The sequence below is a fragment of the Sus scrofa genome, unplaced genomic scaffold (assembly GCF_000003025.6).
Source record: "Sus scrofa isolate TJ Tabasco breed Duroc unplaced genomic scaffold, Sscrofa11.1 Contig1293, whole genome shotgun sequence".
Taxonomy (NCBI): domain Eukaryota; kingdom Metazoa; phylum Chordata; class Mammalia; order Artiodactyla; family Suidae; genus Sus; species Sus scrofa.
Genome location: NW_018084856.1, coordinates 104,272 through 118,041, shown reverse-complemented (window position 1 = coordinate 118,041; position 13,770 = coordinate 104,272). Strand labels below are relative to the sequence as shown.

The window sequence follows — 13,770 nt, the reverse complement described above, 5'->3', positions numbered from 1 at the left end:
CTAGGCATAATGAACAAAAAATGGTTTAAAAAAAAAATCTAGTAAGTTACAGCTGTAATATGACTTAAGTTGTCAGAATGTTTCTGAGACGTGTTTCTGAAGTAGGTGACCAAAACGACAAAACAGTGGTTTTGCATCCTGGGACAATGCCAAGGATGAGCAAAGACTTTTGCTACAGGTTACAAGGAATGAAGAGAGGATGATCACAGGAAGGAAGGAAGGTGGGCTCTAGGGGAAAACAATCCTGTGTTTCTCAATTTGAGCTACTGCAAATACTTCAATGGTGGATGTGCAAAGCAGGAGAGGGAACCGCATGTAGACCAAATGATCCGTCCATGAGCCTACATCAGTGTTTGTCCTCCCTGATAATGTCTAGACTCTGAGCACTGCCTTTCATTATGCAGCTTCCATTGGAGACAATCCGGGTAAAGAAGGCGCTCAGGAGCCAGCTGTGGTTGAAATTAACCATCCAATAATTCAACACCCAGAAAAGAAGCCAATTCTAGTCTAACTAGACAACCATCAAAATAGTTTGCCCAATGCACTATCAGTAAAATAAAAAAGAGTATCCTACACAATTAAGGGACTTTCTAGCAAAAAGTACAAGTAAATATAACACAATAGAAAAGTATCATTAGCTCATATCTAGAACTTTTTAAAAGCCTCATTACCTTAGACTTATTTTTCTATAAGTCCCATTTTTTAAATGATCTATATTAGAAAGAATCTGAATGAACAGTCATGGAGCTGTGAGCAGTCAAGCTGATGAAATGCCCAGACTGAGTGACCACACTCTACTGCTCAAAAATTGGTGCAGCAAAGGTCAAGGAAGCATGATACGAACTCCTGCTGAAGAAAGTACCTTCAACATCATTGTAGCATCTGTAATATCTTCTATCAGGATCACAGGAGTAAAGAACTTGAGTCAAGTAGAATCTTGGAATACAAGTAAAGAATGTATCTTCATCTTTATACATAAATATATGTATATGTGTGTGTGTTTATACATATACTGAGCAACAATTATAATTCCAGAAATGTGATAAGATCTGGGTATAATATTGAGAACAAGACAGACCCTGATCTAAGATTATCACACTCTGAGTGATGAACAATAAATAAAGCAATACTAGACAGTTCTGATTTGGGGATGATGAATCCAGGAACACAATGGAGATGTGCCTTGACTCATCTGGAAGAACTGAGATGGGACCTCAGAACTCATTCTAGATACAGTGAGGGAAACAGATTACAATAATCAAAACAGGTGACAGGAAGTCCAGCTAGAACATGACTGTTTCATATTGAGTGTGAGATCAAGGTTCTGAAACAGGCTTTTTTATAATATACTAAGGATACAGGTCTAACTGGACTAGCCAGGATCCATCTGTGGCCAACAGGGTTGAAGGAACCCTTCCAGAAGAAGAGTAATAATAATGAATTGAGTAGGAACAGTGAGAGTGGATTCGTGGATTCGTGGATAAAGAAGCTAGATTTCAGCAGCCTTAGTAATGAAGAAAGAGAAGGAGATAGAGAAGACAAGTAGACACGGCATAAAGATAAAGAAGGAATATATATGCTCACCCAGAGATTTTATTATTTTTTCAAAGCTTCATTTCAATGGCATGGTCTTTGGAATTCAATGTTTTTGACTATATCATTTCTTGAAAGTGTGTGTGGCCTATGAATTACAGTATACACACTGAACATTTCACAAGCCATGTGGAAACAATACTTTACCACTGGGGGGTAGAATCTAAGAAAAAAAAATGGATATCCTTTAGTCTTCCCATTTTTATTTTGGTTGTCATTTCTATCTTGTCTATGCACATTGGAAATTCCATCAGATAATGTTAAATTTTTGCTTTCAACAACTGTATGAAAGGATTTGTAAATAACTGGATTTTTCCGCTTGATTTAAATGTTTGGTAGAAATCTACGATTCAGCCATCTGAGGCTGTAGTTCTCTTTGCGGGATGATTTAAGTATGCATTTGTTGACTTTAATACTGGAGATAGGGCTACACTGGTTAGATGTTTCATCTTGAATTAGCTTAAGTAGATAATGTTTTTCATGGACATAGTTCATTCACTTAAATGGCCAAATCTACTTTGCAGAGCTTTCCAAAATATTCCATTTTAATCTTTTTAGTATCTGTATGATGTATTTAATCTTTTTAATAATCTGTAATGATGTATGTATAATATGTAATGTATATTATTATAATATAATTATAATATGTAATGTATAATATGTAATGATGGATAATCTCACATTCCTGATAAATTTCATCTTTTCTCTTTTTTCCAGATCAGTCTCCATCACAGTTTTATCCATGTTAGTCATCCTCTCCAAGAATCAGCTTTGGATTCTAGTAATCATCTCTCTTGTTTTTTCTGTTTTCTATTTCACCGATTTCTGACTCATTATTTCCTTTCTTCTGTGTAGTTTCTCTTTGACTTTTTACACACAGATCGCCTAGAACACCGAAGGTAATAATGAGAAATCACACGGTCATAACAACATTCATCTTGGTGGGACTTACAGAGGACCCAGAGCTACAAGTTCTGATTTTTATCTTCCTATTTCTCACCTACGTGCTGAGCGTTACTGGGAACCTGACCATTATCATTCTTATACTCACAGATTCTCATCTTAAAAAGCCTATGTATTTTTTTCTTTGAAACTTCTCCTTCTTAGAAATCTCATTCACAACAGTCTGTATCCCCAGATTCCTGTACAGTATATCAAGTGGGGACAACATCATGACTTATAATGCCTGTGCCAGTCAAATATTTTTTATTGGACTCTTTGGAGCCACCGAGTTTTTTCTCCTGGCCGCCGTGTCCTATGACCACTGTGTGGCCATCTGCAAACCCCTGCATTACATGAGCATCATGAACGGCAGAGTCTGCACCATCCTTATCCTCTGCTGCTGGACCTCTGGGTTGATGATCATCATCACACCACTCAGTGTGGGCCTCCAGCTGGAATTCTGTGACTCCAACGCCATTGATCATTTTGGCTGTGATGCATCCCCTCTCTTTAAGATCTCATGCTCAGATACGTGGTTCATAGAACAGATGGTTATAATCTGTGCAGTCGTGACATTCATCATTACACTGATAGGTGTTGTTCTTTCATACATATATATCATCAGGACAATTCTCAGATTTCCTTCTGCTTCACAAAGACAGAAGGCTTTCTCCACGTGTTCTTCTCACATGATTGTTGTTTCCATTACCTACGGCAGCTGTATTTTTATCTATATCAAGCCTTCAGCCAAAGAAGAGGTGGACATTAACAAAGGAGCATCTGTGCTCACTACATCTATTGCTCCATTGTTGAACCCCTTTATTTATACTTTGAGGAACAAGCAAGTGAAACAAGCTTTCAATGACACGATCAAAAAAATTGCATTTACATTACACAAGAGCAAGCTGAATCAAATGAAAATGATAGATTTATTGCTTAATATTTTTTCCAAAAATCCTAACTAGTTCAGTAAGAGGACACTTCTTATGAATCCTTCATATCTTGATTTGTGAAACTACATGGAACAAATCCTCTCTCTCAAAACCAAAATAATTTATATCATTACAAGAAGATGAGAATTTATTTCCAAGAAACAAAATCACCCTTCATCTCACAATAAGCCTTTCCAATATTAGCCAAAAGAAACTGCATAACATTGGTACCATTAAATATGGTACCAATGATTTCTAAGAAATTTTTGGAAGAGTTTCGATGAACTCCTTTAATTTGCATATGTAAATATACTAAAACATTTTCAATATAGGAAGAAACATTTCATATTTGTTTTAAGGTACTAGTATGACAAAATACAAAATAAAAGTACTCAAAGCATGACAAGTAAAATTAAAAGATACTGATGGAAGATAGTGTGAGAAAAAGAATATATGTGTGTGTGTGTAAATCAACTATGCCTTAATAAAAATAATAAATTTTAAAAAGATATTGTAAAACAATAAGAAAATAAATACCTGGAATATAGAAACAAATATGATATGAAAAAGATACAAGAGCTGGAATATTTAGCAGATTAATATCAAGAAACAGGAGAGAACTTGAAACCACACCTGCATGACAACAGCATGCAAGCACTCATGGAAACAAAACAATAAACAACGTTAAAAACAAAAGTGCTTTTGTTTCCAGCTCTGTCAGAATAACCAGTGTGAGACCACTGGTTTTCTCCCTTATATCATGAAACTAAATCACCTATATGAGGAAACTTTTGACAAGCAGCTCAAAAGAAAGAGAAATTCAGTACCTATAACACCACAGTTAGCAGTGGCTCAGCCCATCCTATGAGCTAGAGACGAAGCTCAACATGACTGTCTCACTGAGGTCAGCTGGAAAACATCAGGTCGTCTGGAAGACAACAGGTCGGCTGAAATGGTTAGAATCCGCCAGTGATGGCTACATTATACCAGGATCTGGGCAAAGTTCCCCATATACCCTTGCCTGAGTGATTGGCTGAAGACACTGGGGCAAGGGTAGTCTATGCTCACCAGTGATAAGGCTGAGAGGTCAACAGAGATACTGGAGGTCGAGCATTCTGAGGGGCAGGAGTTTGGGCACAGCCAATAAATATAAGGAGACCTTGTCAACATCTCTTCCACCACAGGCCTCCCGCTGAATACTTGGGAAAGTCACCTAGAAGTACCTTAGCAGTCAGGACCCCATTGTAGATCAAAAATCAAAAATTAAGGCCTGAGAGTAAGATCTATCCACCACCAGTTCTTTTTAGTTTTTTCATTTTTTAAAGTTTTCTTGAAGTGTAGTTGATTTACAATGTCATGATATTTCCTGCTATACAACAAAGTGATTCTGTTACACATACACACATCACTTGTTCGTATAAATAAAGTTTTCTTGGAACACATTCATTCCCACTCATTTGTACACTGTCTATAGCTGCTTTTAACGGCAGAGTGAAGTAGTTTAAAAAAGACCTCATGGTTCCCAAAGCTGAAAATGTTTACTAACTGGCCTTTTCCTGAAAAAAAGTTTGCAAACCCCTACTGTAGAGTTTACTTCGCCATTTTTACAATTTTGGATCATTTGGGAAAAAATAATGAGAGGTAGGTTGCTATGCAAATAACATTCTCTTCATCTCCCCAGATGACTCCAGGGATAGCTCTCACACTTGGCTAGCTGAAAGAATTCAATTTGTCCATCCTTCTGAAATCTTCCCCTTTGTCCCTGAATGGGCTTCAAAAGAGAATTTCTAAGGATGAGGTCTTGGGAAACTGCCTATTCTATCCACCTAGAGCTCATAATAACAGCTAAAGGTAGAACTGTAACACTGTTTTATAGCAAATAGAGAATTCAATTGCTGGCCTTTTAACAGGAAATTTTATTCAGCCGACCAATTTCTATAAATTTGGACTCTCGCCTCCACCTTCCCTGAAAAAAACACACTTACTAGACTTACAACTCCCAAAGTTGCATATGTATAATTAAAATCAAGCAATATGAATATACTCGCTATGGCAACTGAAGTCCAGGTAAGGCCATCTCCTTGGCCTGCCCATCAGTGTGCTAAACTATTTTGGGGGCCATAAATGTATGATACTGTCGAGTTTGCATAGTGTCTCATAAGTGCTATCTTGCTGAGTCATCACAAGAGCATCCTGCCCTGCATTCACATACAAGCAGCCTTTTAATTTTGGACAAAGCCACCTTAACATGAAGAGGCCATCCAAGATAAAAATTATTGGAGACTACTTCTAATTATATCCTGCTGGAAACTGTAACTATTTTTTAAAAAGAGTACATTTATTAATTCTTATAATTTGTCTAATGTTTTTAAAAAAACCCTTTATGTACAAGGTATTTAAAGTACATATTGGAAATTTCTGTTTTCAAATTGAAATAAGGGAGTTCCCATTGAGGCACAGTGGGTTAAGAATCTGACTGCAATGACTAGGGTTGCTGAGAAGACATGGGTTCAATCCCCAGCCCAGTACACTGAGTTAAGGGATCCGATGTTGCAGTAGCGGTGATGTAGGTTGCAGCCATAGCTCAGATTTAATCCCTGGCTGGGAACGTCCATATAGCAGAGGGGCAGCCATTAAAAAATTAAAATTAAACTGAACATTATATACTCAAAGTCAGATGACACATTAAAATGACGGTTTAAAGCTGACATACATAACACAGAGTTTACATCATATTCAATGGTGAATTAATGAATTCTTCTCCTCTAAGATCAAGATATGAATGTCTAATTTCGCCACATCTATTCAATATTCTACTGGAACTTCTAACCAATATAATAAGGCAAGAAAAAAAGTCCAGATGGAAAAAAAGTCACAAAACTGTCAAATGGATAGATGCACCATGATTATGGAACAAAGATTCAGGCCTACAAGTATAATCAAATAAATTCTCACAACAACCTGAATGAACTTGGAAGCAAATCCCTTCTCAGCTAACCCTCCACATGAGAATACAATACAGTTCACACCTTGATTAAAGAGCCTAAGCAGAAGACCCAGTAAAGCTGTGCCTTGAATCCTGATGCACAGAAACTATGAGATAATAAGTGTGCAGTTTTAAACCACTAAGTTGGTGGTCAGAAGTGATGTAGTCATAAAAACCTAATGCAAGACTTTAGGAAATGTTTACTGCTTTCATTAAAATGCAATTGTTTGGACTATGCTAGGTTCCTATTTTTTCCCTATTTCTCAGCATGTAAAAATGGCTTCAACATGAATTTGCTAATATTGAAATTTCTCTTTGTATTCATATCTTCATGGTTTGAAAGCTGATATACATTTATGCTCAACTTTTTAAGTTGGGGAAACTATAATGTGCACAAAACAGGAGGAAACAATCTTTATGTTTATAATCACCCTAAGAGTGTACAGATAGGATAAACACACATAAAGTAATAATGAATATTACAAAAGCAACCTCTGCAACTGTAGGCTTTATGAACCACGATTCTGATCATATGATTTTTTAGAATAGACTATACATTACAGAAAAAAAGGTGATTAAAGATAAGATTCACAGACATCCAGGGAGGAATTTAAAGCAACTGAATGAGGATGATCCTCACTGCTGCCAGAAAACAGCAGACGAAGTCTTATAGAAACAATGTCATGTATTCTAGGCCTTTGGAGATGCCCACATCAAAAGCACGGGACAGCTCTTCTTTTCTAATTTTCTCTACCCAGATTATGACTGGGACACATTCACTGGCTGAGTGTTTCTTGGAGAGAAAAATTAACCTGAGGAGTTCCTGCTGTGGTGCACTTTCCCAGCTTTTTGTTTAAGGTCTCACTCAGCCTCTCAAGAGTTTACGGCAGCAGTGAAGGTGGTTTCTTAATTCCTTATTCTCTGACATCTCTAATCCTTATGGGAACCAATTCTCCCCAGAACCCTCTCCTGATGTCCCCTTAAACTGAGGAAAACTAAATTATGAATTGAACTGTCGACTGATCTCTGTATTTGCGTAGTTGCAGAAAACCCTCTCTAGTACAAAGAAAGATGCTGAGTCTTTTTCTAAGACAATGCATTAAGGTTAGCCACCCATCATATTCATACTAATAACTTCTTTTCCTTGATTGGGGTGACATATACTTTTAATACATCAGATAGGAAATCAAAAGCCATACAAATAGAAAAACTTGTCTACCTACAACTAAGAATTTTTCATAGAGGAATTGTCTGGAGTATAAGCAGTCATATGTCAAAGATATTTATATAAAACCTTTAGAGTAGTATTTCTTATTATACAAACAGAAATGTAAACAACTTAAGTTTCCAAACGTGGTAATTATTATCATAGAGAGGTTATAATTTTATAAAGGAAGTCATTAAAACTGCTATAAATCTCCATGTGTTAATAATTAAAGACACCATAACAGGCTGGATGAAATGGTAGATTACAACAGTGTTTGCAAGTTTACTTCTGCTCTTAAGTTTGAGTGAGTCAACCTCTGAAACTTCTTTTATAACGCAATTTACAATGGTAATCTCTAAGTCATTTTTTTCCTTTTGACCTTCACATTTTTTTCATAAAATCTATGAGTTACATAAGGAAAGTAAAGAAAGTGTTTATCAATACCAATGTCATTGCCTTAGAAGATACAAGAAAAAAAATTAAACATTTTATTGTTGGATTTATATTAGCCAGCATCATCACACTGTATCTAATATTATTCTTGCACTTTCTTGTCATTAAGAGCACTGTCCACACTGCTGTCAGGTTCACTTTCAAAACATTATATTAATATTCCTTGGTGTCTTTCAAACCTGGGTCTCCAAGGACTTTTGTTTGTTGACGCTAATGATCCTTGTTATGGGTAGAATACATAAATTAACAAGCCACAATATTTGGTGCCAAATATGTTTTCCTGACCAATGATTTTAGAATATGAACAATCCCTGATCCGTCAATAGCCTATGATATACTCCCAGCCCTTTAAAATAGGCATTACTTTATTTCAGCTACCAAGCCAAGAACATATACGCCTAGTGTAAAATGACAAAGTACCTCTTCGAGAAGAAGTTCTGTGGTATAGGAAGTATATGAAATGGTATATGATATAGGAGGCTCTGGGTGTCTCCAGGGAATTTCTAGCTGAGGTAGTTTCCTGAGAAAACGTGGCATTCAGGTCTCCACTGGCATATTCCTGTTCACTCTGTTTAATAGTATGTTCAGGAGTTCCCGATGTGGCACAGTGGAAATGAATCTGACCAGGAACCATGAGGTTGCAGGTTCAACCCCTGGCCTGGCTCAGTGGTTTAAGGATCCAGTGTTGCTGTGAGCTGTGGGGTAGGTTGCAGACAAGGCTCGGATCTGGTGTTGCTGTGGCTATGGTATAGGTCAGCAGCTGTAGCTCTGATTGGACCCCTAGCCTGGGAATCTCCACATGCTGCAGGTGCAGCCCTAAAAATAAAAAAATAAAATAAAATAAATAAAGTATGTTCAAATAAACTGTCAAGAGATGCCATGAGATAACTTAGAGCTTAAATGGTAAGTATGACAATGTTTGGTGCCTTACTTATTTTAATGGTTTGTATGTGTGCATTCTGGCAGAAGGTAGCAGGTGGATGGGAAATGTCATGATAGATTTTTCTCTTTAAGCAAAGTGTTAGACTTAAAAAAACCAATACAATTAGCACTTGAAGGTACTATCCTACAATCAGTTAAAAGTGGAGCACATATAAATCTCACAGGATATCATAAGGCTTATACGGATGATGTCTATGATAGACTTAACCAGTGCCTGGACCATATGAAGGGACTAGTAAGCAGGCATTATTATAATTATATTGAAATATATTTATATTATGACTTACACTGAATGAATTCAAAGGATACATGATCAAGTGTTATCAAGAATGGTGAGGTTGAAACCCAGAGAGTAAGCGATTGAGAAAAAAATGCAAAAAAAAAAAAAAAAAAAAAAGAGGCAAAAATGTGGACTTGAAAGAAATGCCAATGGAGGAAAGAGTTTCATGGAAAGTCTAATCAGCAACTTTTTTCTTGACTTTTTCTCCATAATATGGTGTGTAAATATGTTTCAGTATGAGTGGTTAAATGAAGCATCCAAGTATAGCTTTTATATCCTTCAGAAGTTACTTCGTTATAATAAGCATAACCTCACAAGGTGATGAAAGTGCAATAAAGTAACCAGGTTGTACTGCACAGTGTTATCCAAGAAGTAACATAAGATACAGGAAGAATCTAGAACCTCAAAACTGTACGTTTTGTAGTCTTTTACCCTTACAATGAATGATCAAACAATAGAAAGCAAAAAAAAAATTATTTAAGAGATAACTGAAATGCCTAGTTTTGGCCCTGGTATGAATCTTTGTTAGGATTTTAATAATTCCCAAAACTTACAGCAAAGAAATGAAATCTGAGGTCAATATTTTTTATTTTGCTTATGTATTGAAATAAAACATTTGGCAGAATAAAAAAAAGCTATAATATATGAAATGCAAAATAAATGTTATATAATAATAAATGCATAGTGTTATAAAGTGGTAACACAAAATATAGGAAATGAAGCTTTAACTAGAACTGCAAAATGACAAATCAGATGTTTTTGAGTCAAAACATGTTTTGCCCTTAAAATGAATGACTCATTAGAAAGCCAAAAAATTGAACTGAAGAGATTGCAATGTCTTATTTGGGTCCTGCTCTAAAATTTTATTTATGATTTTAATGATCCCCAAATTTTAAAGCAAAGAAATGAAATAGAAGTTTATTTTTTTTAAAAACTTTACTTAAGATTTGAAGGAAGCATTTGGCTGAATTAAAACGTAGCTACAACATAGGAAATGAAAAATAAATGTAATATAATAAAAAATCCACAACTCAGGGTAGGAACTAAAAATACTTAATTCATTATACATTAAATTTACGAGTTTACTAAAGGAACACTTAGACTGTAAGTCAACAACTAAAAGGTATAAAAATTTTACTTGTCATTATGTATAAACAGACCGGAGAGCTCAGTCACTGTAAAATATGAAATGGTATTCCTTGGATCCACAAGTAAAACTCATGCATGTTGGATGAGTCAAATATACAAGAGAGTGTTCATCACTGGATGATGGTGTCATTGAATTCTGCATTCAAATCTCTCTGACATTGACATGTAGGGTTGGCAAAATCCAGGAGTCAATAATGAGAAACCACACTGCAATAACAACATTCATCCTTCTGGGACTGACAGAAGATCCTCAGCTGCAGCTCTTGCTTTTCCTTTTCCTCTTTCTCACCTACACATTGAGTGTAGCCGGAAATCTGACCATCATCACCCTCACCCTGCTGGATCTCCGCCTTAAAACCATGGCATATGGCATAAAACCAAAGCCATGGCATATGATCGCTATGTGGCCATCTGCAAACCCCTGCATTATATGACAATCATGAGCAACACACTCTGCAAAACAATGGTTGTCTGCTGTTGGGGGGCAGCACTTCTGATTATCCTCCCTCCATTCAGCTTGTGTTTTCATCTGGAATTCTGTGATTCTAATGTCATTGATCATTTTACCTGTGACGCCTCTACTCTCCTGAAGATCTCATGCTCAGACACCTGGTTAATTGAGCAGATGGTTATAGCCTGTGCTGTGCTCACTCTCATCACCACTCTCATATGTGTAGTTCTCTCCTACATATACATCATAAGGACGATTCTGAAATTCCCTTCTGCCCAACAAAGAAAAAAAGCCTTTTCTACCTGTTCTTCCCACATGATTGTCGTTTCCATCAGCTATGGCAGCTGCATCTTCATCTACATCAAACCATCTGCCAAGGAAGAGGTAAATCTCAATAAAGGAGTGGCATTGCTTATTTCTTCCATTTCACCAGTGCTGAATCCTTTTATATATACTCTGAGGAATAAGCAAGTTAAACTAGCCTTTCAGGACTCACTCAAAAAAATTGCATTTCTTTCAAGAAAGTAAAATGTGTCTCTTGATAAAGGCACTCAAAAGATGCACATCTACCTTATTTTTCCATACAGCTGATAACCAATATTATAGTTTCTTAGCTTTTACACCAATCAGGTTGACGTCACTGGCATTTAATCCTTCATTTTCCCTTCAATTCATATACTTAGCAACTAATTATTGATCACTGCATTGTGACAAACCCAATACATCATTTTTAATCCTTTACCCAGAACCTATCCTAATTACTTCATTCCTTTTTCTCCCTTTTGATGATTTTCTCACATATTTTACAATATGGGTGTAGAGCTGTCATTCTTTCATAATGAATTATAATTGACATACAATATCAGTTTCAAGCATACAACATAGTGGCTCAATATTTTTATGCATGATGACATGATCACCACAATAAGTCTAGTTACATACTGTCTGTTGAGTGTACTGTCTGCAAAACATTATGAGGGAATGTTTTGGGATGAAATAGACCTTTCATGTAATATGCATTTTGGTAAGTACTTGAATGGATATGTTTTTCAATATTTCTCAAAATTTACACTAAAAATGGGTGCATTTTCTTATTTTAAATTATACTTCAATAATGCTAATTAAAATGCAAAGAAAATGAGCAAAACAACTTCAATAGGAACAACACATAAAGAAAATGTTCAAATGGTAAATAAGCGCATGAAAATGAGATATGACTGCAGACACACATACAGGCATCCACACACAGTCCAAATGAGATGTGGAGTTCTTACACACTACTCACGGGAATGTAATCGGTACACGCACTTTGAAAAACAAACCACATGACTATTAAATAAAATCTTTGGTATGTTACCACCAGAAATACATGCATATGTAAACAAAAAACATATACAATATCTTCATACTGAGACTACTGAAAATAAGCAAGAGCTGGCAATTTCAATTTACATCACCAGCAATACAAATAAACTTTGCCATGTTTATACGTGGAGTCAATATACAGCATTAAAAAAGAATAAGCTATTGCTATATCCCAAGAGTTTTTGGATGTCACAAACACTCCAAAAAATGTTGCACAAAAGACCAGGGATACAAAGGTATTAGTTCTTTTAGATCAAACTCGAAAACAAGCCAGAGTAATATAGAATAACAGAAGTTAGAATAGTGGCTACTTTGGTAGAATCTTGACTGACAGTGGGTAAAAGAGAGTTAAACTTAATGACTGTTAATAGTCTAGATCTTAATCTGGGTGGTGGTCAGTTTGCCTGTATATATTTATAAAGATTAGGTAACCAGTATAACTTAATTCTGTGCCGTCACTACACTTTTTCTTGTGTTATATATATCAATATATTATTAAAGTGAAACAGACGTTTCCAGGAAAACAAAAAATTAGGAAATTCATCAACAGTATACCTACACTAAATAATTATAATAGATTGCTTTTTACAGCTAATAAAAACAATCATGTGTATTCTTGAAGATGCCATAAGTAAGGAAGAACACTGGAAATTTAAATGCATATCATCTGCGTAAATAAAACAACTTTCAGGTAAATGGAGATTTTTTTTTTTTAATTTGGTCTTTTTGCCATTTCTCGAGCTGCTCCCTCAGCACATGGAGGTTCCCAGGCTAGGGGTCCAATCGGAGCTGCAGCTGCCGGCCTACGCCAGAGCCACAGCAATGCAGGATCTGAGGAGAGTCTGCGACCTACACCACAGCTCATGGCAACGCCAGATCCTTAACCCACTGAGCAAGGCCAGGGATCGAACCTGCAACCTCATGGTTCCCAGTCGGATTCGTTAACCACTGGGCCATGACGGGAACTCCGAGATTTTTTAAAACAACAAATATTTCTGGAAAATTAGAATTTTTCACAGAACTACCAGAAAGTTTGAGGATTTTTAATGACTTGTCTGCATGCTAGAATAAAGGATAAAGAGAGTGTCATAATATATTTATTGTTTTATTACTACTTCAGAAACTTGTGGCCAAGCTAGATTCACACATCTTTTAAGTCCTTTAAGGAATTCCTGAATTTAGAAAATGCCAATTCAGGAGTTTCCTTAGTGGCTCAGTGGTTAATGAATCTGACTAGCATCCATGAGGATGCAGGTTCCATCCCTGGCCTTGCTCAGTGAGCTAAGGACCCTGAGTTGCACTGAGCTGTGGTATAGGTTGCAGATGCGGCTTGGATCCCACATTGCTGGGGCTGCAGCTGTGGCTGGCAGCTATAGCTCCGATTCAACCCCTATCCTGGGAACCTCCACATGCCACAGATGTGGCCCTCAAAAGAAAAAAAGACAAAAAAAAAAAAGAGAAAAAAAATAA

The 13,770-nt window shown here is 36.3% G+C and overlaps 1 protein-coding gene and 1 long non-coding RNA gene across 2 annotated transcripts in view; one reads left to right on the top strand and one right to left on the bottom strand.

The window, feature by feature from the left end:
- Positions 1 to 11,949, bottom strand: part of LOC110258130 — a 28,225-nt gene extending 16,276 nt beyond the window's left edge. Inside the window, exon 1 of the long non-coding RNA XR_002340985.1 lies at positions 11,238 to 11,949. This is a non-coding gene — a long non-coding RNA (uncharacterized LOC110258130). The remainder of the gene's footprint in view (positions 1 to 11,237) is intronic.
- LOC100512534 (olfactory receptor 6C2-like) lies at positions 2,246 to 3,656 on the top strand. Its single transcript, XM_003355452.2, has one exon. It carries the CDS (start codon positions 2,766 to 2,768, stop codon positions 3,498 to 3,500), a length of 735 nt encoding a protein of 244 aa, XP_003355500.2. The 5' UTR covers positions 2,246 to 2,765; the 3' UTR covers positions 3,501 to 3,656.
- Positions 11,950 to 13,770: the final 1,821 nt, after the last annotated feature.